At 40.8% G+C, this 25,460-nt stretch overlaps 1 protein-coding gene across 2 annotated transcripts in view; it reads right to left on the bottom strand.

The window, feature by feature from the left end:
* Positions 1 to 25,460, bottom strand: part of ITGA2 (integrin subunit alpha 2) — a 77,138-nt gene that overhangs the window by 20,875 nt on the left and 30,803 nt on the right. For both annotated transcript variants that reach the window (XM_054810214.1, XM_054810213.1), the window contains 14 exons: positions 20,060 to 20,151; positions 16,196 to 16,310; positions 15,685 to 15,812; positions 14,397 to 14,545; positions 13,173 to 13,323; positions 12,585 to 12,750; positions 11,220 to 11,293; positions 9,648 to 9,786; positions 7,898 to 8,043; positions 7,036 to 7,179; positions 4,764 to 4,967; positions 3,825 to 3,961; positions 2,203 to 2,342; positions 1,059 to 1,210 (listed from right to left, as the gene is read on the bottom strand). In XM_054810214.1, the coding sequence (XP_054666189.1) occupies positions 1,059 to 1,210; positions 2,203 to 2,342; positions 3,825 to 3,961; positions 4,764 to 4,967; positions 7,036 to 7,179; positions 7,898 to 8,043; positions 9,648 to 9,786; positions 11,220 to 11,293; positions 12,585 to 12,750; positions 13,173 to 13,323; positions 14,397 to 14,545; positions 15,685 to 15,812; positions 16,196 to 16,310; positions 20,060 to 20,151 (1,937 nt within the window). The remainder of the gene's footprint in view (positions 1 to 1,058; positions 1,211 to 2,202; positions 2,343 to 3,824; positions 3,962 to 4,763; positions 4,968 to 7,035; positions 7,180 to 7,897; positions 8,044 to 9,647; positions 9,787 to 11,219; positions 11,294 to 12,584; positions 12,751 to 13,172; positions 13,324 to 14,396; positions 14,546 to 15,684; positions 15,813 to 16,195; positions 16,311 to 20,059; positions 20,152 to 25,460) is intronic.

Here is a 25,460-nt window from a genome sequence, read left to right as displayed (position 1 = left end):
CCCTAGTGAAGCCGTGTTGGCTGTCACTAATCACCTCCTTATTTTCCATGTGCCTGAGCATGGTCTCCAGGAGGGTCTGCTCCATAATCTTGCCAGGCACAGAGGTGAGACTGACCGGCCTGTAGTTCCCTGGGTCTTCCTTTTTTCCCTTCTTAAAAATGGGGGTTATGTTTCTGCTCTTCCAGTCGGTGGGAACTTTGCCAGACTGCCAGGACTTCTCAGATATGATGGAGAGTGGCCTGGCCACTTCATCACAGTCACTGTGATTTTAGGACTAAGGAACGTGCAGATTCTCTGCAGCTGCAGAAGCTGGTCCTCAAAAGCCAGCAGCAGGTGACCTTCATTGTCACCTGGCTGCGGAAGTCAAATTCCTATTCCACTGTGCCTTACCCTCACAGAGAGCAGCTGGGCCTCAGCAACGCTAAAATACAATATATATACCTCATGTTTCCTCTGTTTCTTAGTACTGGATGAATGCTCTGTGAATGAATGCCCTGTGGTTCATGGCTCCACAATGGCACTAAATGTGATCATCAAGTCAAAGATACTTGCATTGCAAAGCAAAGCAAGAATCAAAGTCCTCTACCTGACCTAGCATCATGCAGGGGGCTTAAGGCAACTCTCAGGGCTGTGTTCGGTCTTTGGTTCTAGGGGAAGATAGAAACATTCTTAATTTTATTTTTCCCTAGGTATATTACCTAGGGCTAGCAGGCATCAGAAGTCTGCCTGAAATGTTGTTAGTTTGAGAAAAAACATTTGCATGTATGTCTCAGTTCTTACAGAAGAATCTGCTCAGAAGGAAATTAAAATCTATTGAAACTATGGACTATGGACTCGGTGTTATGTCAGACCTGAAGTACATAATTAAAAACTGCCTCTAAAATGCTGTGCTGAATTTGACAGTTTTTAGGGTTTTTTGAAATCAGAATCGTACTAAGTATTTTTCAGTTGTTGGGGAATCTGACAAACATAAATCATTGAGTAAACCAGGCATAAAATTCATCAACATCTTCATCTGATCATTTTTGTCACATAAGACTGCTTGCAATTGCACTTACCTGTACACTGAAGATGTCATGAACACAATTCTCCTCATGACGTACCTCAAGATCCCTCTGCATGTACCTTTCATTATTTTCTTTGAATAATCCTCTAGAAGTCACTCTTGAGGACTGGAGATCTGCATCCAATGTTGCATTGTACTTTATAGCTATAAGAAGAGTAACAGTACATTTTTAGCTGAGTATGACTGCCCATGATCTCATTATTATGCTCAACATTACAGCGTGACTGGGCTTTCCAAACTGCACTGAATATTTGATTTTTTTTTTTTGTATCTTGCTAAACACAGAGCAGTCTCAAAACGATAAAATTTTCTTTCGTGTTTTCCAAAGCAGTCAAACAGGTTTCAGTACTGACGTAAGTTCTCATCCACAATCAGCACATTAAATGACAATCAATCCAATCTCCACTGCAGATGCCTGAGCCTGCATCTCTGGCAAGAAGCCAGTCAGCAGGCCCAGGATTACACTAGATAAAGGGGCCTTGCAACCATATTCTGGAGCTCTGAGAAGACTATAAAGAATCTGCATCTTCTCTTCAATCACATAATAATGTGTGTCTTCTTCTCTTCATATTATGACTAATACTCTGTGGAAGCTCAACATTATTTTATAGCTCACAATCATGAGTTCCTAAAGGCACTATACATAGTGCTGAAGCAGTCCAACTGGTGTTATCCATGATGTGTACATTTAACTAAATAGCTTCATGAGAGGCCAGTGCTGGTCTCAGAAATATTTGGTGCTCTCCTGTCCTCTGAAAAGAAGAGCATCTCCCCACTGAAATCTGCATTGAGCCTATGGAAATTTTTATTTACTTTTTTGCTGAAGATAGAAGAAAAGTCTGCAGTCTGCTGTTGAAACCAGTAGGTTGAAAAAAATCATCTTCTCACGAATGACATTTTCTGGGGTTTGTTGAGGATACAGCTCTCCTTTATACTGTTAATTCCTCACTTTTCAAAGATTATGGAGCCTTTTATTAAAGTAGGTCTTAAAAACACTTTCTCAAGCACTTCAGTTTTCTACTGATTTTGCCTTTCTTGACATTCAATCTAATATATCTTTAGAATTTCCACTACTCATTTGAATAATGGACTTTTGAAAAAAATTAGTATAAGACAAGTCATTGAAATACTCTTACCCACTTGATTATTTCTCTTAGCAGGTCTAAATGTAGCCTGAAAACATATTTTGACAGTTATATCTGTGTTCTTGTTCAGCAGACTGATTTTCTCAGGTTTAAATGAGGCAATTATGGACACATTTGCAATGCTTTGTGACCTGAAAAATATTTTTAAAAGGTTTAAAAGACGATTTTGAAGAGCACTGGGTAACATAAAAGCTGTTGTGTATTACTATCTGTAAATGTAACATTGATTTTCTTGGTTCCCAACATAAACATTTTTAATGGCACTGGTAAAATTATTTTTCTTTGCATATAAGTGAATTTGTTGATACAGTAGCTTTCAGTAATGACAATAAATAATTTATTGTGTCAAGTTACTGGAAAATCAATGTCTTTATCCTAATGTTCTAATCCTTTCCTCAGGATAACAGAGAACAAAGCCCTTGTCCTGTTTTCCCAATAAGTAACCTTCTTCTGCTCCTTTAGGGAAGTTACTTGGCTCCTCTTAGAAGGCCAAAAAGGGTAGTTCTTCATTTTAATTAATACTCCTATTTTTCAGAAAAACAACTTAAATGTAATTAATCAAGATTTTGAAAAACAGTTGCAGAGGAACTCTGCATGTAAAACCAAACACTTTAATCAAAAGTAAAACTCATTAATCAGACCAAATGCCAGAGTGAAAGAAAAATGAGCATCTTCATTAATCAAATCTAAATAAATGCTGGTACTCCAAGAAGCACAATTTTCTTTAATGCAATTCCCACCAGCATCAGCAGCAGTTCCATTGTGGGTCAAAGGTCCAAACTGACCACTCATTTTTAATAATATTGTTTCATTATGAAATAAGTAGCAATTCAGTGATGTTTTCCTTCTTACATTGGGGAGCCTCAGGCAAGAAGACAGGCAACAGAGAAAAGCAAGCTGCATTTTGATTTAGCTCCTCAAGGAAGTAGTGGAAAATACACAGTACTCAGGGAGGCAGAAGATTCGGGTTCTGTGAAGCCTTTATTTTGTGGAAGTACTCAGATTGCTCTGGCAAAGGCCACATGCCAGAAGAAAATGGGTTTCTTGCCAGAAATAGGTGCCAACTCTCTTTCATTGCTCTCTGTCCTTACCCTGCAGAACAACTCTCTCCCCTAGATCAGCCCACCAGCCAGTAAAGGTCACGCAGGTTGTGTGGGAAGTGGTTTCATCTGTCTCAGGCTCAGCTAACAAAATTATAATGCGGCTGCTGAAGTACAACCTGCTGTTACAAATATTCTCAAGCAAGCCCCACTCCCTGCTGCTGCCCCTTCCCTCTGGACAGCACCAGCAGGCAGGGGTGTCTCCTGGCCTTCTCCTTCCCTGCCCAGGTCCCTCCCAGCAGCCTCCACCACCCGGCTTCACCCCGTGTGCCCTGGCTCTGGCCCCCACACTGCCTTGGCTTTCAATGGTTTGATGATACATGCTCAAAAGAGGTTTAGTCTAAAGCAGTTTTTCAGCTAGCTACTATCGCAGCGATGAGGCAATAAGTGTGTTAGCTCTGAACAAAGGGAATGAAAGAGCTTTTTGGTTTGTTTGTTTTACTGTTTAATTAACTAAATGCTCCACTTGCATCTGAATCATTAAGTGCTTCCTTTCTAAAAGAGTTTACCAACCATAGCAGAACCACATTTCCATCAGCACCAACTGATACGTCAGTAATGTCATCGTCATCTAAGTCTCTATGGCCATCTACTGATCTTCCAAAGAATTGGAGCCGTTGTCCAAAAGCAGAATCCGATCCTAAAATTTTCTGGGAAAGAGAGTTTGGTTACTGAGTTTGCTACAAGTGTGCTTAAGTCTGTAGATAGCAGCCTAAGCAACAGATTTTCACTGATATTCCCTGTATATACAATGTATTGTTTAAACAAAATGCTTTTGTGGATGTTTTCTCAGATGCTTTTAAGCACTTTTTCCTCCCCTGTTGGAGCAGACAATGGACTAGATTTTTCTGTCTTGGGAGTAGATCAACTAACTGACTGCTGTATGCCAGCTAGTACTTACTGGAAACTTTTTCCATCTCACATTGAGCAACTCAAAGAATAGGAAGCTTAACAGGACTTCTAACAAATACTTTCTGCAACCAGAAAGTCTGCATGGAAAATGTCACTAAAATTACCATTATATTGGCATATAGGATATGGAAAGACCCTTGAAGGTCTCTTCCTTTAATACTATGTATTTATAATTTACACAGCTGGGATTTATCTAATCTGACCTACATTGCTTTACAGCAACCCTAAAAACCTGAATAATTAGGTTCAAAAAATCTATAGGAAATTAGCTGATTTCATATGAAGGAACTAAAAGGCTCAGATAGAGGAAAAGGACTTGCAAGATGCTCTATATCCTTCAGTTATAAGCACCACCACATCAACCAGGGCATGCTGACAGCTGAAGTAAGGAGAGGCACAAAACTTGAAATAAGCCATGAGAATAACGGTACTCCTTTAAGAGGATCAAACAGTAGCCAATTAAAAGATAGAAAATCCTTCTGTTTTCCTCTACCAGAGCTAAAGGCACCAAGTACAGCATTATGCAACAAAGTTATCTACCTGAGAATATTTGGTACGTATAGTCTTTTGAAAGCCATTGTAAATATAAATTGCTCCAGAGTTTTGGTTTTCCAGTGGTGCACCTACTATAACATCATTAAAGCCATCCAAATCAATGTCTGCAAGTGCTGCAATTGCTGATCCAAAGCGAGCATTTTCTGACCCCTGTGGACCTTCCAAGAGTTCTTGCTGATCCAAAATTCCCTTTAAAAAAGGACAAAGAAGAAAAAGCAAAAACACAGCTATCATTGCACCAGATTAGACATAGGAGCAGTATCTATGTGCATTGGTTTTTGTTTCTGTTTTCCAGTACATTCCTCTTGGACTGCTCAACCCTGAATTCCTTCCCCATTGTATTGCCCATTCAGTTTGCATTATGTCTCAGAGTCTTGGCAAGCATTACACAGCAAAATCAAAGCATGCTATGCAAAGCACTAACATCAAATATAACCATATGTACGAAGCTTAAATGCTCTCACTGTCCTCATCTGACTGTTCTGAAAGTTTCACAATACATTGAAAAATACAGTTTCCAGTTTTGGATTACCAGTTTTTATGCAAAGGGAATGGAAATTATGTAACTGGACATAATTCTTTGAAACAGAAATGGAATTTCCTAACTAAACTAATGCAAAAAACATGTGTCCAAATGCTAAACTCCTGACCTCTCCACTGCCAATGAAGAAAGAAAGATTGGAGATTTTTACAGTTAAATAATCACATTTACACTAGCTTAAATTCACCTTTCCAGCAAATACAGGTCTCATCTTTTAAGCACAGTGTGATAACTGAGGTTAAATTTTAGAAATACCAGCCAAGTTATTTATAAAAAATTACTAGAAAAATATTATTTGTGTAACATGGACAAGTTGCACAAATCCAGGTTCCTTAAAAAAGAATAATGAAAGAATGATTTATTTTAACTTTTAAATAATTATAAACCTAACATTTGACAAAGACTAAAAGTTTTAAGGCTAGCCTTCCAATTTATTCAGTTTTCAAAACATGAAAAAAACATATCCTTTCATTTTTCTTTTCTTCTGTATTTCATGTCTAAATTCACAGCCACGAAGACCAATGTAAGCTGCCAGCACCTTCATCTACCTTGAAATTGCCTCACGGTACAGTTTCCTGTTGCTCCAGAATGATCTGACTGAGCTGCTGCTGAAGGGGGTGGTACTTCCTCTCTATTTATTTGATTGCAATTTACCTAGTAAAAATGTCATGTTCAGTTTTTGCTGATGGATGGCAGGTATTAATTTATTATACGTATTCAGACATCCAGTGACTGACTGAGAGACTGTTCAAAAGTGCCAAAGATTTCAGGCCTCTGAATACAGATATTCTGAAAGCACCTACTACAGGTCTGAATAAAAACCACAGTCAGTCAAGCATAAGAAAAATAACATAGCTTCTCTGAACAAAGGAAACATGAGTAATAACAACCATCCAGTGTGAAAGTCCACGAAACAATGCAGAAAACTGTCAGAAGAGCATATATTAGAACTGTTTGGGGAATACTGTTAGGTGTTGAATAGATTTGCCAAAATCAAATTGTCAACTTTGTGTTATATTTGTGTATAGTGCCTAGCACAGTGCCTAAAACCAGGACCAGGGAGCCACCTGGTCACTAGTAGTGCTTAGCTTAGCTACCAACTTGCTTATTGACTCCATTTTGGTCTGTTCCAGCTGGCTTATTCCCAGATTACATGCACAAGTAGTTCTGTGGAAAGTTTGCAGCTGCTCCTGAAAAGCAGAATGGGCGAGATTGTACTGGGAAGGACTCCATTCACAGTCCTCTAAGCAGGCAGGCTTGGCACCATTTACCCCTTGCCTTTATGCCACACCCCAGGAAAAAGCACATGCTCCGTTTCTGCTTACAAAAACACCACTCGCAATATTTCAAACACTTTGAAAAAAATCACTAAATAGTGACTAAGAGGCCCTGAAGAGATCCAGGGCCAGAGGCTTTTTGGCATGCATGTGGCCAGCTGGCTTTGAAATACGCTAGCCCTAAGCAATGCTGGCTTGAGTGAGTCTGCTGCAGCAGTTCGCTGTGGGGCAAGGGATTGCTCTTCTGATCACTCTTTGATTTAACAAAACAGACGCTACTACTAAGCAGTATTGCAGTTTGGACTGCTTTTTCCTTGGTAAAACTGTAGTCCAGGGAACAACAGTAAATCCCTCCAGCTGCAAATGAAAGTATATCAGCACTTATCATGGATGGAAAGGCAGGAAGCTGATTCCAGCTTTGCTACAGTACCCTTCTTACCTTGGTGATGGAAAACATGTATACTCTCCCTTCCTCTTTCTTCAAGTCATTCATAAACATTGGTGCACCCACAAGCAGCACATCTGTCACAGAATCCCTGTTAACGTCCACTGAACACACCACACTGCCAAAGTAGGAGCCAAACTGAAATCAGTAGTAAGAGAATCGTGTTTGTACGTGGGTTTTGTAAAGCATAACGTTTTAGCATCTGACTCAGAAAACTAACACCAAGAAATACTAATGAATGAAACTGCCCATTGGAATGAAATTACTATATAACATACTCCAGTGTTTGAAGAATCATATCCTTATCATGTGTGCACTGCTTCTGCCCAGTAGCTGCCGCTATGGTTTTACCACTCAGCCATAAGAACGTCAACAGAGAGTAAGTTATGGGAGGTGTATTTTTTATATTAAACTGTGCACATGAAACTACTCAATCTCTGATTTACTCTCAGATTTGTCTTACAAACAAACAAAACCAAAACCATCTAAACTCTCTGCTCTTTTCCAAATGAAGAAAAGGACAATGAGTGTACAAATCTCTCTTTTGACATAATCTACTTCACAACTTCTCAGGCAGAGTGGAGCTTACTGAGTCCATTAGAAGTGCTGACAGAATGATACATTAAGTACCTTTGTATATTATCTTTTACCACTAATTGGATGACCTCCTAAAATACTGTTTAAGAGTTACAGTTAACCTCATTGAAACAGTCCAGTGGCAGAGAAAAGTTCAAGTGGATTCTAAATGCATTGCAAAAAAAGAGGAATTTTCAGAACAAATGCATTGCAATTTACTGCTGTGTCAATAAAAACAGATGCCTTCAAAATCTGCGTTCATGACCAAAAATATACGTGCCTGCTCGCCTCTCTGGGACTGCACAATTGTGATCTTGCCATCACTGTCAACATCATAAACTACTACTCTGCCAGTGTAGTTGGATCTTGGTGCACCAGCAACAAAATAGATGGAACTCTGAGTTGACAGAACAGCAACAGAATAACCTGGGGAGAGAAGCCAACATTTAGCATGTGTGAGAGACCATTAACTACATGTCGTCAGTTGGTTATCCATAAAGGCACAGAGAATGAGTCAATCTGGTATGTTAGTCACAGAGAATGATGCTTCCAGACGGGAAGTTAGGCTGTCACATATGCATAAATCTGCAATAGTTTTCTGGAGAGAATGATGACACACAGATCAAGTTGAAGCAGGTTTGCAGAACAGCATGGACACAAGTTTAGCCTGTTCAGTAAAACATATACCACAAAAATGTCATGCTTGTGAAGGAGATAGGAAAAAGAGCTCAAAGAGTATCCTTGGAATGAAGAAATAAACACAAATATGAGATTAACATTTGAACCAGCCTTCAAAGTGAGAAGGAACACCTAGCTTCTGCAAAGCTTGCAGTGCATTTTCCCACAGTTCACCAAACCACAGCCCAGTGTATTGGCTGACTACAAGAGGCTATATTAATAGCTTGTCAGCTGATGGGCTTAGGTTGATTGAACTTCTTTAAACATTTTAATCCTCATTCCCATTATTCTAACTTTATTTGCTTTCAGGAAACATCTTTTAATACCTGCAACTACTTTAAACATGTATTAGCACTATAACGCTAGCATTATTACCTATTTTATATTTCTGTGGTTTAATTACAGCAAATTTATTTTAACAGAAAAAAACCCCATCCTTTACAAAGACTACATTTTAAACTGAATAACAAAATCCCAGTGACTGGGCAGAATATGCAGGTTTTTAGCAAGCTGCAGGACAATGTGAGGAGCACAGTCTAAATGAATTATGCCTTGGTCATTACGTACACCAGTCTAATTCAGATTTGTGTTCAGTCACTGTTTTTCTAGGGAGAGGACATCATCGGAAACTAGAAGTTCAACAAGCAGCAACAAGATTTTATTCTGCAAGTTAAGGCCACGTTTCTAATTAATACACCATACAGCCATTTGAAGCGAGAGGGTGCAGTGAACAACAGAGGCCAGTCTAGCAAGCTGTGATGTGCTAGCAGCCCTTTAGCTTAGGCGTCCCCAAGCTGCTGAGAGAGACCTGGTATGGACACCTCTTAGTGAAGGACAGGAGGTGGAAAGGAAATGACGGGTCAGAAAAGGCATCAACATTGTTTGCTCCAAAGAGATTAAGGCCAAAACTCTAGAAAGTGCCTTGTGGAGAAGTGCCGAAATGAAATGACCTGACCTTTTAAGAATTATTCTAGATAAGCAAGTCAGTCAATTTCTCATCCACATGTAATTGGGGAAGCACATACAAATATTAAACCAGAAGGTATTCATAAGGATCCATATGATACACTAAACAGCCTTTTCAAATCCCATGACTTCTTATGTCTTTGTGACAAAGCCCGATTTTTTTTTTTTTAGTTTACCACATTGATACGAGTAGAATTTTAAAAACACGACAAAGATTTCATTCAATGAGCTGTTGACCAGTAAATAAAATCTTTTTGGATGCAAAATTCTTCTCATATTCTCAAATCAATTCTTAACAGGAGTCTGGCTAAAGCAGAATTACCCAAGTTCTTTAACATCTTAATAAAGGTTTGATACATTTCCAGATTTGTATTTCAGCCCCTTACCTAGATAAGAGCTATGATTTCTGTCCTGTAGAATTTTCTCAAATACGTGGCTTGGAAAGGTGGTGACTCTGCCTGAAGACTCCTGAACTACTGTTCCGCTCCAGTCATAGGCCCCAACAGCACCCAGCAGCAGAACATCCTTTAAAAAATAAAAATCAACATTTTAGAACTACCTATTTCAGGGAAAGTGTGAGCAAAGCTGAAGTTACCATATGTGACGTCCTACATCACTGTTTTTAAGGCAGTGATGTACAGTCTAATGACTGCAAGTAGTTGACTGGAGCTGCTTATAATTACCACTACTTATATGCAGGACTTTACTGCTCCATTAAAAGGGATTATCACCCCTCTACTGCAAGAGGATAAATGACTGCTTTAGCTTCCAGGGCACTGCAACTCAAGATCAGATGGGTTTATTTAAACACTGTGATAATTTCTTAAGCCTGTCCACCCTGGGGTTGGGCTTGCCAAGTCTATGCGATAATGCATTCATGATCCCTGGAAGAATAAGGATCAGACAAACTAAAGCCCCCTTTTTGCCAACAAAAGTGCCAATGACATCACACAAAAGCTGATGGAAAAAGATACAAAATTTCATTCTTTAAGTGTATTGAAAGGAGATGTCCTTGTGACAACAGTTAAATCTAAAATCCAAATTAATATGGTTTATTATACAGAATACTTAATATAGAAATACTTAATCTTAAGACTTGCACACGTCAAAAACCCATAGTTTAGAATATCCACGATTAAAATTCTTTACTGAACTGAGATACTGTTATAGAAAACTGCAGTAAAAATAGTATGTGTAACTTCCCTGAAGAAAACTTTAAATATTTCTTAATTTTTGCTGTTTCCTAGCATTATGTGCTAAATAAATTAAAACTTCAATTTGTGCAAACATAGAGGACTTTTTAAAAATTATTTCATTCATCTTAAGGGCTATGAGAAACGAACAGTCTGTGTTTTTCACTTGAAAGCTACTTGAACCACATTGGAATTTTACAAAGAGAACCTATTCTGTCAAGATAATATTTTTTTTGCTAATCAACTTTAAGATATCTGATTTATTATTCTTTCAAATTTTTAAGTGTTAATATACTTTAAACAAATATTACTAACTTTATAAATATTAGACAAATTCTATTCAGACTTTATGTATTTACATCTTGGTGACTGCTTAGAAATACAACAGCTTTACAATAAGGTTTCAATTCTTCTGAGTTACTCAACTACAAAATATTAACTTGGAGCAATTGAGTTTTTAATGCTATGTGAACTCAGAAATCACTGAAATAATTGGATTAACACATCTCAAAATCATTACATGAAAGAAACTATTACTCAACTTCACATATTAATGTATTTTTTCATTTTAGGGATATACAGTATCTATTAGAAGTAATTTTTGTGGTATTCAAAAAAGAGAAGATGATTATTTTACATTCTGCTTTTTAAAAAAATCTTAAAATTGGTCATTGTGTTTTATTAGTCTTATTTTGTTGCACTTCTAAGCACTCGTGTCTGTGTAATTACATCTATTTGTATCATTAAATAATTAAATTCACATACCTTTTTTCGTGAGTAATACGCACTGAAGCCCACCTGTGACATCTCCATTTGGAATGTATCACCTTGATCTGTACCTGGCAAAACAAATATTCACATAAGGTTAACCCTACAGAACCACACAAAAGATCCAATATTGCTGCCTCTGAGCATAGCTATATAGGGACTGTATGTTATTTTTTTCCAAAATCCACCAATTCTTCTAAAACATTTCCAACATTTCCAAACAACAGAAACCTGAGAGCTAATAAACTGCAGAATATTTGGATGATTTAATGCAAAATTGGTAAGATGGAGCCATGATGTTATAAATCTCTTCCAAAAAAAGGCAGAAGATGATGATAAAGATGGCTTCAATCAGTCTGCACAGTGTGTCACTGTGGCTAATCTGTTTTTATGTTTTCTAGGAAGCAGTAACAATACACTGAAGTTAGCAACTTTAATAACTGTATATTCACGACTTTCAAATAAATTTTTATTATTATATAGGACTTATACAACTGTTGTAATTGTCCTGAAAAGCGCTGTGATGTGCAGGAATATTTCCTAAGTGACATGGATGGGACTCAGGTAATAGGAATTCAACACAAGTACAAAAAACTGAAGAGGGGGAGCTCACCTGATCCCCTTGACTTGATTAGCAGCACAGGCCTGGTAAAGAATAGATGAAGGTGAAAGAGAAGAGGAGTTCACATTGAGCACAGGAAGGCTGCAGCCACGAAAAGGTCCTTGGGCAGGGCTGAGGGTAGGTCACAAATCTCCCAAGCATGGTCTAAATTTGATTTTAAAAAGCTTGCTTTTGGGGGGACAAAGTGCCTCTGAGTTGCCTCTACAACACCCTCCTCCAAACAGTACACAGAGGACTGTGGGTGATGCTAGGGACAGAGCCTGCCAAGACACCACACAGATTGCATAACTGTAGATTTTCAGTTCTGTAATCAGTAACTGAGGCTTCTGATTTGCTTTTTAAATTCACAGTTGCTTAGCATTAACAGAAAAACACAGGTGAATCTGACAAGCATAAAGGCACCTTTACTCCTCTGGTGGTAACAGCTCTGAATACATTTGGACGCATACAGACAAGCCTGCATTTGATGCCTGAAGCCCAGGACTTGACTGGAATTTTCAGCAACCGGGGAATATTTCCCACAAACTACAGAAACTAACTTCAAGCTCAGGCTTATTAGGGGTGGGGTAGCTGGGGGAACACCTGTGCAAACCAGAGCCCTCCTGGGGAGAAGGGAGCAGCCCTCAGCTCCAGCTGCCCCTCATTTTCACTGCGCTATACTAAGGTGAAGCTAAATAAAATCCTTAGCTCATCAGCTCAGAGAATCTGATCTAATTTTCCAGAGACATTGAGTATTTTACCTTCTATGCTAAAAATGCGCTCTCCGAGTGTTCCTGCTTCTTCCAGTAGTGCAGCCTCAGATGACACATTAAAGAAATACTTGTCTGTTGGATGACTAGCAATTCCTTTGATTTCTTTAATTAAGTTTTTAGTATCGAGTTCTTGCCTGATTAAGTATCCCAAAACCTTGGGCAAAAAAGAACAAAATAAGAAGAGTAAAGGAACTCATGGTGTTACTCCATTTCCTTCTGTATTATTTAAGTAAATAATCTACATATTAAAGAAAAATAAAATTACCTTAATTCATATAATTGAATTGCTTATCAGACTATACAAGGGACCACTCATATTGAAAAAATACATAAAGCAAGGGAAAGGAAAAAACCACTGAAGTTGCTCAGGTAACATTGTTTTTACTTTTTCAGCCAATTAAAGACGACCAATATTTCACTAGTTCATAAAGATTAATTTCACCAAGTTTCAGTCTCACCAATGTAACAATGAACGTATTACATACAGCTTATATATAGAACATGCACTTTCATACATACACAACAAAATGATCTTTCAAAAATTGCAATAATATATAAAATTATAGTATTACTTACAGCAATGCCAAATCTGGTTATATTGTCTTCATTGCATTTGCCTATCACTGTTTTCAAGTTGGAGCCATCATGAGATTCACCGTCCGTCACAACAACCATTACTTTTGTGGCTGTCGGACGTCCTCCCGACTCAGGTGAGAAGGCAAACTGTCTGTTATAAAATATTGGATTTATCACGTCAATTTATAATGGATGGAATTCAGTAATACTGTAATGAATCTGTCCATCACTGACTTAGAACAAGGTGCATCTGTAGTGTTTTTTATTTAAAATTAACAACCTGCAATAAGAAGTTTCAATTATGCTCTTGACAGCTTCTTCTCAAAGTACTGCTCAAAAAGCCATCAGAAATGTAATCAAAGTAGTAGGAAAAAACTCCAATTAGGACTGGATGGTATTTCCATAGATAGCAATGTACATTCCAGGAAAAACATTATTTTTTTGTACAAATATTTCTAAATAAAAAAGGGTTTTTTTGTCAGAACTATTAATGTTTTTGTAACACCGCAATAGCCAGGAATTGGCTCCACCAAGTTCAAACAATAGGGGAAGAGTATTAATAATAGGTTCCACAATATTACTGCAGATATCACCTCCATTGAAGGCTGAGTCTGTCCCTAAATAAGATTTTCAAGGCCATTTGATTCAGCATGTATTTTGGCCTAGAGTCCTGTCCCTGGTTCAACTGTAAAATAGCATCTTCCTATTGAAAAACTGACCTGGTTTGTACACATATTCATAGTCACAGTAGACTGTTTTAGTGTTTCCTATTTTTCATGCTGCTGGTGCTGCAATGAAAAACTGACAACAAACAGGAGATTTGTCTGCAATCAACCAAAGCCTGACCTGCAAACGTGAATGTTACCGGTCTCACTGAATCCCTGGATAAACTTTACTTCTGTCAATGGTTTTGTATTTTTCATAAAAGCTTGTCCATGTTGTTTAGACATCTGTGACAGCCTAAACAATTCTGTTGGGTACCAGAACTATTTTAGTGTAGAGTATAACCAATGGTTAAAGAAATGCTTTTCAGCAAATCTAATTTACATATCCCTGTACTGTTCTGCATGGGGCACAGTAAATGTATCTGAAGGATTCTGCCTGGTGCTGGGAACCTCCTCAGAGGCTCCAAGCACGTGTACTCCCAGCGGAAAATTCAGGATGTGCCCATTGCCTTGTAAGGTAAGTTACAATAGTTGCACAGTAATCATCAATGTGTTTTACCTTGCATTGTCAATGGCTTTGAAAGTATTAGTTAGATCTCCTCCCTTCTGGGATGTTCCCTCCATTGCTTTAACAACCTCATCCTTTGTTCGATATGTATTCAAGTTGAACACTACACGGGGATTGTTAGCATACTGAATTAAACCCACCTATGCAATAAAGAAATTACGTTAGATTATCACACATTACAATCAGTTATGTAGAATCATGACACTTACTTAACTGTCAGGTTGGAGTAAAAGATCTGCAGATGGACGTGGTTTTACAATTTTCTTTCAACATATACAAAAGCAATTAATATTAACATGCTTGGAAAGCAAAGAAAGCTAAGATGCTCTGGCACATTATGTTATTTATTATGGACTACAATATGTTAATGCAAACAGTCTGAAATAGTAGGCATTAAATGTTTGCTTGGTTACTTCTGGAAGAGCTGATGGATAGCAATAATACAGGGAGCTCTGGGCAAAATGAGAAAATGGCAAAAATTCTACAAGCTGACAGCACCTCAATCTGATCTTTTCTATGGACATCCTAAAGTTACTTGACAGTACCGCAAACCCTATTTATTTATTTTATTAGGTGAAGCTAAAGACATATGTCAAAATGTACATTTAGTATGAAAAAAAAAGAGAAGATGCTAAAGGTGACGTTCAGAAAGGACTGAGCAGGAAGCCTAGTTTTCAAGCACCTCACTTCCAAAGTTGCCCCAGGAAGAAGGCAGCCTTTGGGAGAAAGATTTCCAGTGCCCCAGTCTTTGTTCTCAGAACTGTTTATGGAAAATGGATAACTGTAAAGACAGAAAATGTTTAAAAAAAAAAGTATAAAATTTTCCTTACCATCACCAAATTAAAAGGAAAAAAAGAATTCACACAGTAACCAAGCAGGAAAAAACCCTATTTTAACGATGCAGCAGCTGGAAAGTAAATGCCATATGAAAAGCCCATTAAAAAATCTGGTTTACTTTTACCACATCCCCACAGACTACATTTTAATTACATTTATATCTTATGCATGAAAGAGATCTGACCCCACTAGATATAATCTAGACTTCTATTTCAATTGTCTTATGTTTTGAATCAAATTACTAATCCCTTTTGAAATAGGTTAGCTGTGAGATAAAAAAACTCAGTTCTGAAAGATACAAGACAACTGTGTAATGTGTGGCTTTGGGGGAGGTACTGTAGTTATGCTAAAGCACACTCGGTTTCCTTTCAAATTGCTCTTAAAACCAATTAACCCATTGCCTTTTTTTTTTTGGTCTTTCTCAAAGAGGTCTTTGACTTACCTGGGTTTTGTTAGGGCCTATGTCTAAGCCTTGTACAAATTTTTTCAAAAATGCCCGCACTGCATCCCAGGGATAAATGCTGTTTGACTCATCACAAACCACCACAACATCTATTACAGAGGAACACTCTAAAACAAAAATAAAAAGTGGAGATCACATGCACTTTCAGCCTCAATATACTTACAACTCTTTGGCTAAATCCAGGGATGTATATTTAGGTCTCACACAGGCAACGCTTCAGATAGGAAGGTTTTGCCAGAATAAGGACTCAATAGAAGCATATGCAGATTTTGAGTCTGCGCTGGTGCAATGCCTCTGAATTCAGAGGAGTGAGTCCATATTCATTTCAGCATTGGATCATGATTTGTCAGTCCTTACGTGTGAAATCACGGGACTTTGCTTTTTGCAGATACATTTTTTTAAAAAATCCCAAATTAAGAGTCCCCGACACAACATATCTTTATTTCATTTTTTTTTTTTAATTGAATCTGTTTTGCACATGTTGCCTTACTTTGAACAGCAGGAGAAAAACTTCTTAGGATCTGGAAACTTGGACTGATTTCAGAACAGACTCCTGTAGCATAGTATTGGCTTCCACACTGCTGTGCCCACAAAGGACCACAAGTCTTTAAAAATAACAACAAAAAAGAAACTATAAAAATAACAAATACTTGTCTCACTGTATCCATATACAAAAGCACAATAAGCAGGACTACAGGCATATAGGATCAGAGATACCCTCTTGGGTTATCAGGCCAAATCCCTGGCAATCACAGTGACAAGTGTAACCCCTTTCATAGACTTTCTCATTAAAAGGATTTTCTATTGATGATCATCCTAATGCCTCCTTCTGCAAGCTGACCGCTCCAGACTATGCGTAGCTATAACATGTAGAGAGTGTGACTTGGTCTGCAAAGAATCTGTGCTGCTTTAAGCCATCTGCTCTGCAAACTACAGGTTTAAAACTAGGGTTGGTACTTGCACATCGCCTATAAGCGTGCAGAGAAATACTTCCACTAACCAGGAGGTGGCATCAGAGCCATGAGCATGCAGGTTGCTGCAAACACGCAGAAAGGAGCTTTTGACGTACGTCCAATTACCACCAGTCTGTGACCAGACTGAAGACTTTTGTGATAGGTGCGCACACACATTTATTAATTTGAGAAGTCTTGTTCCCAAGGGAAATCCACTGTGCCGAAATATTTATAAGTTAAACGTCACCATCTCCAGTGAGGCTGCAGCCTCACAGTATGCACTGTCCTATTTAGCTGCCGCTAAAAGTTTGGCTCTGGTCTCACATATACCTCCACTACATGTTTCATTGCCTTCCAGGGAAAATAATCTTGCTTCTCTGCTGAAAATCTCTGTAAAAAGAAACGTTTTCAGCTGGATCAATGAGCTGGTTGCATGACAGCCACACCTCTGATATTAGAAGGATAGGTACAAAAGTACCTAGATAAGAGAGACAGATACGTGAGATGGTATTTTGTCATGAGGATATTGGCGAGGGGCGGGGAGGGGAAGAGGATTTTCTTTTCAAAAGAAAATCAGGTTAGGAATTCAAGGAAAAAACATAACCTCTACATAACCTTCACCCAACAGTTGTGAAAGAAATTATATCTTCATTACATATACTATCTGATTGCCTTATCCAGTTGGGACAGCCTGGAAAACCTAAAATGTACCATCTCTATTTAGGAAGAGAAGAGAAAGTGAACAGCACTGTTACCCTTTTCTCAAGAACACTGAAAAAAGGTAATTAAAGGCAGAAGTAAATGGAAAATGAGCTAAATCACACAGTGGTTTACCAGCAGTAGACCACATCACACTTTCTAACATCTTCAACAAGATGGCAGATTTTCTAGACACAAGAAAGGAAGTGTATCTACATTATCTGATCTTAAGTAAGTGCTCTTTTTAGCTGCTACATGGGGCATGATTAGTTTTACTGGAAAAGATGGATATTTACAGAGGTGAGAGGTACAAAATAAATCATCTATATCAATAACTATAGGAGAATTACTAGTCTTTGAAGTTATTTTTAATTTAGAGTTCTTAGATCAATCTCATTTGCACATTTTCTAGTTTTCTTCTGTATTAGTGGTAACTTAAAATTGTGATGTTAATCTTGGAGCAAAAAATAAATGTTCTAATGAACTTTGTTGATATTCACTTTTTTTTAAAAAAAGGAAAAGCTCTAATGTTCTAGCAGAAATTTCAGATGCATCATTAATGCAGGGTAAAACTGGGGAGATCCCATATCAAGACTGATGAATTTGAAAAGTGGAACATTAGAATGGGGCATAGACTTGCCCCTCAGGACTAATGTTAAGAAATGTGTACGTAAACTGGGACCTCATTGTTTGAAAGACTTGAGCAGACAGATTGGGCACTGGCTGACTGCAGGGTGACCATAAGCATGCAGCCAGCATGCAAAGCAAATAGAGCCTAAAGGTATGTGACAAAAAGCACTTGCAGTTGAGACAAGGAAATACCAAATACACTATACAGTGCCCTGAAGAGACTCATGTGGAATACAGCATAGATCTGCTCATTCATATTTGAAAGAGGTGTATTTTTAAAAGTGCATTTCAGTCAAAACACTGTGTTTGTTTAGCAAAGCAAAGGACAAAGGAGAACGATTGTGGGGTGTTAAATACAGAAGGGAGATTTTACATGAAGGGAGATGGGAGCTGGAATCAAAAGTTGGAACAAAGTTGTTAACCATCAGTGAAATCCTTAAGCACCTTTCCAACAGGACCGAGCATGCCTCAGAAAAATGTAATGAGCATATGGAAATGACTGCCCTGTATTTAGGATACCTGTGGGAAGCAATCACATGGCATCAAACAGCTGAACCAGCAGGACTCACAAGCTATGGCACAGACACCGATGCAGCACAGACTGGTGCAAGTGGATGGAGGCTGAGAGACAAGCAGCCGCAAAAGGAAGGAGCACAGTGAGCTGGGAGGAGGAAGCCCTGAGCATAACCCAAAGAGCACACCACTAGGCTAGCTGCCAGAGACAGTATCTCGGAGCGAAGCCCTGGTTGGCAGCAGCTTGCAATTACGAGCAGGCCGTTTCCACTTGTTGTCCGGTTCTTGCCACAACTGGTTCATGGGGCTTTTGATATTTGTTGAGGCCGAGTACCCTGTTGTCTTTATGTCAAAAAGAACTGCTGTTGCAAAAGACATGGCTAACTGCTCATGTCTTAACATTCAACCTTTTTTTTTTTTTTTTTTTTTTTTTACTTTATGCAGTTTAAGGAGAGTCAGTCAATAACATATGGATCAGGACATCCTTTTGAACTGAGACAGGTTCAAGTATTATTAGGAAATACAAGTTTTTCTGCATGAGATGTTTTAAATCACTGCAATTATGGTACTGATTAAAAGTGGGTATACATAGAACAGTATTAACAGTAATTCAAGGTATTATCCAAGAGACAGAATAAGATTTTTTTTTTTAATCACTATCTTCTCAAACCAACAATCAAGAAGAGCTGCACTCTTGCTGTTTTTTGAAGTTATGATTAACTTTACTAACTCTAAGACAGCTGCTGGAAAGGCTGGAATTAGACCTACTTTTAAGTACTTCAGTGTACTGGGCTATGTGGAAATGAAGGTAATAAACATTTTAAAACTTTTGTGATTATTAGGAAGATGCAACAGAAAAATACAAAGCTTAAAGTGAACCTCAGAGCTATTTTGTAGTTTATTGTCTCACTTAGTTACTGCATATGCCTACAATGTATGCATCAAACTGGAATACACCTGCACTGCAAGTTTTCATACTTACGGTTAAGATTGTAAAAAAGCATATTAAACAGGTGTTAGCTTCCTTTCAATTATGAAATCTGTTATACAGGTTCCAAGGAGAGTGGTTTGCAGAATATACACATACAAAATGCATCCTCCTCCAGCTCACTAACCAAATAAAAGGTGTCACAACTCCACAGGACTAGAAATCCTAACATCTCAGGAGAACAGTCACTGTGCAAGTGCACATGGCGGGGGAGAGATCCCATACTGTCTTTTGAAAGCATAATCAGAACTATACAAGACTACCTTAAAGATATACCTGGTGGAAAGATTCCAGCCTATGTTGTCCGACTTAAATCACATAATCTTTAATTATGTGCCCTTCCATAGGATATTTAGATAAATGATGAAGGACAGAATTCGTAATTTTCCTGATTTTGAACCCTAGGTAATGACAGTGGCATTGAATATTTTAAAATATGCAAAATATGTATTAATCTATGCTGCATAATAAAACATATTCAGCTTGGACTTCTCAAACAACATGGAAAATTCTAGTTTCTTCATTCTCCTCTGGAATTTCTGTGTGTACCGAATATATTCTTGATACGTACCAAAAACCCTCCTGTTTTTGAGTTCTGTATCAGAGTCAAGCCAAGGTTCATGTTTTCCTTTACCTCAGTCACATTTGGAATATTTATTAAAGCTGAAATAAAAAGAGATTAATGACAGAATAGTAAATAAGAAGTAGAAGCAATTTCCTTTTCAAAAGCTTCATCTCTCAGAATCTAAGACACCTTTTCCAAATGGCTGCATACAATTCTGAGACAAAAGAAATGAAAGCTAGACTTTGTCAAAAATTTGCTAACCATTAACTATAGGTATGAATTAAGTATGGCCGTTTAGAGTACCTGCCCTCAAAACAGCTGAAGGCAAAAGAGGAAGAAAAGGTGTACCTAACTGACTATTTTTAGCTGGCTGAGTAGCTGCAGTAGTAACTGTTACATTCCTCAGGACACCAGACTCCTCTGATCCAGTATCAAGCTTTAGACAAAAACCTGGAGGGAGCAGTGGAGGACAGAAATGCCCCACACCACTAATAAACATAAAGTAGGCATCTCAGCATACTGCTGCCCTGTATTTTCACTATATCCAAAAGTGATTCCCATTTTATACTCTGTTTGCAAACACACAGAGGCACAAAAGGCTTCAGATAATACTAAGTGCTACTCAAAAGGAGGCTGTAACAAGTGTTAAGTTATGTTAAGAGCGTGGTGGCCTCCTCCAGCTGCTCTGGCCCAGGTCCCTCCTTGCCGGCCATGGGAGGCCAGCCTAGCGGCCAGGGAGCCGGCGCCTCTGCCCAGGCCGAGGGATAAGGCACCAGTAGTGAAGCTGAGCAGGTACTCAAGACACACATGCACAAACACGCAACAAGGGCCCTGAGGGGCTGGTCACGCAGACCACCACCGGCAGCACCTGCGTACAGAGTGTGCTCCTCCCAGCCTGGCAGCGTGTGCACACAGATACACATGCAGACACACACACAGACACACTGGGTTCACAAGCACCAGCACAGCCACTATGTCTGACCCACGGCTCCCCTACTCCCCAGCTGGTCGAGCTCCAGCTTGTGCAAACACGCGCACGCTTACCTCTCATGCACTCCACGGGCATAACTGCATGGACTCCCCCACCCACCTGATACCTGGGACCTAAGGCCCCCCTAAGCTGGCTGGTCCAGCTGAAAGTTTGCTAGTGAACGCGCGCACACACACACACACACACGTGCGTGCACCTGCTTTGGGGAAGACACAGATACTCGTCCCCTCAGCAGCCAGCACCAGGCCCCCGGGCTGTGACTCGTGGTCCCACTCCAGCTGCTAGCGCAGAGACCCTCACTGGTGTGGAGCCCTGGTCCCCCCAGCAGCTGGTTTTGGGGCACACACCGTTCCCGCCTGTCCTGGTTCTGGCAAGGCTAGAGTTAATTTCACAAGGAGCCAGGACAGGTGACCCAAGCTGGCCGGGGGCTATTCCATACCATGTGACATCATGCTCACCATAAAAGGGGGCTAGTGGGCAGGGGCGGGTTCGGTGTGGCTCCGGGACGGGTAGAGTGTCTGTTCGGTCAGTTGGTCGGTCATCGGATCGGTAAATTGTTCTCTGTTATCACCCATTGTTAATATCTGTTATCAGTACTGTTGTTTATTGTTTCCCTCTCTCTTGCTGTCCCAGTGACCTGCCCATATCCCAACCCTCGAGGCTTTGCCGTTGTTTTTCTGTTCTCCTCCCCAGCCTGCCGGGGGAGGGGTGAGTGAGTGGTGCGTGGCACCCAGCTGCCGGCTGGGGCTAAACCACGTCAGTCCTTTTTGGCGCCCAACATGGGGCTCGAGGGGTTGTGATAACGACAAGTGTGACCCAAGTGTGTTAAAACAAAGTTATTATAAGCATTTATAATGTTATTGAAACAGTCGCTGGTCATAATGATGTTGTTTGGTCACATGGCTCTGGTTTGTAAACCCGTGTTTACTCTATGTAATCCCTGCGGCGCTGTTTATCATCTCTGGGAGAGGGGTTTATGTTCTCATGTTGTTGTATTGTGTGATAAGACTTATGATAAGACATCATGAGTCTGAGCTGGTACTTGTATGTAGCATTTCTGTCAGGCCCGTACCTCGGTCAATATCTTTCAGAATTGATTAATAATTGCACCCAATCTATGGGGAAGACGGGGGGGGGGGGGGGATACCTTCTCCCACTCTTTCACCTCCCCTTTTCCCTTTTGGTTGATTACAACAATTTTTGAGAATTTTAAATACCCTTGGAATGTTCAGGCCAGTATATTCCTATTGCTAGGTCTCCTGCATGCTTTCCAAGTCCTGTTCAGGGTTAGCAAAAATTGTTTCAAGAATACCACCCAAGGATCTTCCCCAAGGCTGAATGGTCAGGGCAGCATGGCATGTGGGAGAGTATGGGCGGGTATCTAGAGACCTTTCACCCCCAATGGTTTGGAGCTTCACTCCCGAACAACTGCAAGACCCTGATAAAATGGTAGAATATTTGAAAGGAAAATGCTGTGGGGATTCTAAGGAGACACAACTTACTGCACTGTGCTGGGCCCTGGCCACAATCTATCAAACACTGCTTGAGAGCAGACAGCACCACCCAGAGGGAGAGAGTGGACCCACAGGCCCTGCAGCTACCCAGACCCCCGCAATAGGCCCTGCAGCTACCCAGACCCCTGCAACAGGCACTATAGCCGAGCCAAAAGATCAACCCATACGAGTATCAGTCGCCCCTATACACAAAAAGAAATACACAAGGAAATCGGTTTGCTTAGTGAAAGATGATGATGAACCGGGGCCATCACGAGAACCAGAAGTGATCACCCGATCCCTGTCCCTGAGTGAGCTGCGAGATATGCGGAAAGATTTCAGCCGCCTTCCAGGGGAGCACATTATTACCTGGCTGCTCCGCTGCTGGGATAACGGGGCCAGCAGCCTGGAACTGGAGGGCAGGGAGGCCAAGCAGCTGGGATCCTTGTCTAGGGAAAGGGGCATTGACAAGGCAATTGGGAAGAAGGCACAGGCCCTCAGCCTCTGGAGGCGACTCCTGTCAAGTGTGAGGGAAAGGTATCCTTTCAGCGAAGATGTCGTATGTTGGCCAGGCAAGTGGCCCACCATGGAGAGAGGTATCCAATATCTGAGGGAATTAGCTGTGCGGGAGATGGTTTATTATGATCCGGACAATGCACAGTTGCCCGCAGACCCCAATGAAGTCCAGTATACCCGACCCATGTGGCGAAAATTTGTATGAAGCACACCATCATCGTATGCCAACTCACTGGCAGTGATCAACTGGAAAAGTGAAGAGGCACCCACAGTGGACGAAGTGGCTGGCTGACTCCGGCAATATGAAGAGAGCCTTTCTTCCTCCCTTGTCTCAGCTGTGGAGAAACTGTCCCAGGACATCCGGCAACTCAAAGAGGATATATCTTACTCCCCACTTGTACAGACCCGTATTGCAGCTGTTAGGAGTAAGCGTTTTTCTGCTCCAGAGAGGGCATATAGAACATACACACCACGAGGTAGCCGGTGGTTTTATCTGCGTGACCACAGAGAAGACATGAGGAAATGGGATGGGAAGCCTACCTCAACCCTGCGGGCATGCGTACATGAGCTACAAGGCAAGACAGCTGTACAAAGGGACTCTTCCAGAAAGAATGCTGCTCCAGTTTCCACCGGGCAGCCCCCCAGACCAAGTGAAAGGCCCGATCGCACTTATGACCCTCTTGAAGGGACTTCTAAGCCCTTTTTGCAAGAGGTGAGTAGTGACTATGATGAGCAGGATTAGAGGGGCCCTGCCTCCAGCCAGGTGGAGGAAAGGGACAATAGGGTTTATTGGACTGTGTGGATCCGATGGCCTGGCACATCAGACCCACAAGAGTACAAAGCCCTAGTGGACACTGGTGCACAGTGTACCCTAATGCCACCAAACTATGAAGGGGTGGAACCGATATCTATTTCTGGTGTGATGGGGGGATCCCAACAGTTGACTCTGTTGGAGACTGAAGTAAGTCTAACTGGGAATGAGTGGCAAAAGCACCCCATTGTGACTGGGCCAGAGGCTCCGTGCATCCTGGGCATAGATTACCTCCGGAAAGGGTATTTCAAAGATCCAAAAGGCTACCGGTGGGCTTTTGGAATAGCTGCCTTGGAAGCGGAGGAAATTGAACCATTGTCTAGTTTGCCCGGTCTCTCGGAGGACCCTTCTGTTGTAGGGTTGCTGAGGGTTGAAGAGCAACAGGTGCCGATTGCTACCACAACTGTGCACCGGCGGCAATACCGCACCAACAGAGACTCCCTGGTTCCCATCCACAAGCTAATTCGTCAACTGGAGGGTCAGGGAGTGATCAGCAGAACCCGCTCACCCTTTAACAGTCCCATATGGCCAGTGCGGAAGTCCAATGGAGAGTGGAGGCTGACGGTAGACTATCGTGGCCTGAATGAAGTCACACCGCCGATGAGTGCTGCCGTGCCAGACATGCTGGAGCTTCAATATGAACTGGAGTCAAAGGCAGCCAAGTGATATGCCACAATTGATATAGCTAATGCATTTTTCTCGATCCCTTTGGCAGCAGAGTACAGGCCACAGTTTGCCTTCACTTGGAGGGGCGTCCTGTACACCTGGAATCGACTGCCCCAGGGGTGGAAACACAGCCCCACCATTTGCCATGGACTGATCCAGACTGCACTGGAAAAGGGTGAAGCCCCAGAGCACCTGCAATACATTGATGACATCATTGTATGGGGCAACTCAGCAGAGGAAGTTTCTGAGAAAGGGAAGAAAATAATCCAAATCCTGCTGCAGGCTGGCTTGGCCATAAAATGAAGGAAGGTGAAGGGGCCTGCGCAGGAAATCCAATTTTTAGGAATAAGGTGGCATGATGGGCGGCGTCAGATCCCAATGGATATTATCAACAAAATAGCAGCCATGTCTCCACCAACCAACAAAAAGGAGACACAGGCCTTCTTAGGTGTTGTCGGTTTCTGGAGAACGCACATTCCGAATTACAGTCTGATAGTAAACCCTCTCTACCACGTAACCCGGAAGAAGAATGATTTCAAATGGGGCCCTGAGCAACGACAAGCTTTTGAACAAATTAAACAGGAAATAGTTCATGCCGTAGCTCTTGGGCCAGTCCAGGCAGGACCAGATGTAAGAAATGTGCTGTACACCACAGCCGGGGAGAATGGCCCTACCTGGAGTCTCTGGGAGAAAGCACCAGGGGAGACTCGAGGTCAACCTCTGGGGTTTTGGAGTCGGGGATACAGAGGATCCGAGGCCCGCTACACTCCAACGGAAAAGGAGATATTGGCAGCCTATGAAGGGGTTCGAGCTGCTTCAGAGGTGATTGGTACTGAAGCACAGCTCCTCTTGGCACCCCGACTGCCAGTGCTGGGCTGGATGTTCAAAGAGAGGGCTCCTTCTACACATCATGCAACCGATGCTACATGG

The sequence above is a fragment of the Grus americana genome, chromosome Z, assembly GCF_028858705.1.
Source record: "Grus americana isolate bGruAme1 chromosome Z, bGruAme1.mat, whole genome shotgun sequence".
Taxonomy (NCBI): domain Eukaryota; kingdom Metazoa; phylum Chordata; class Aves; order Gruiformes; family Gruidae; genus Grus; species Grus americana.
Note: the sequence above shows the minus strand (reverse complement) of the source record. Positions and strands in the feature narration are given on the sequence as shown.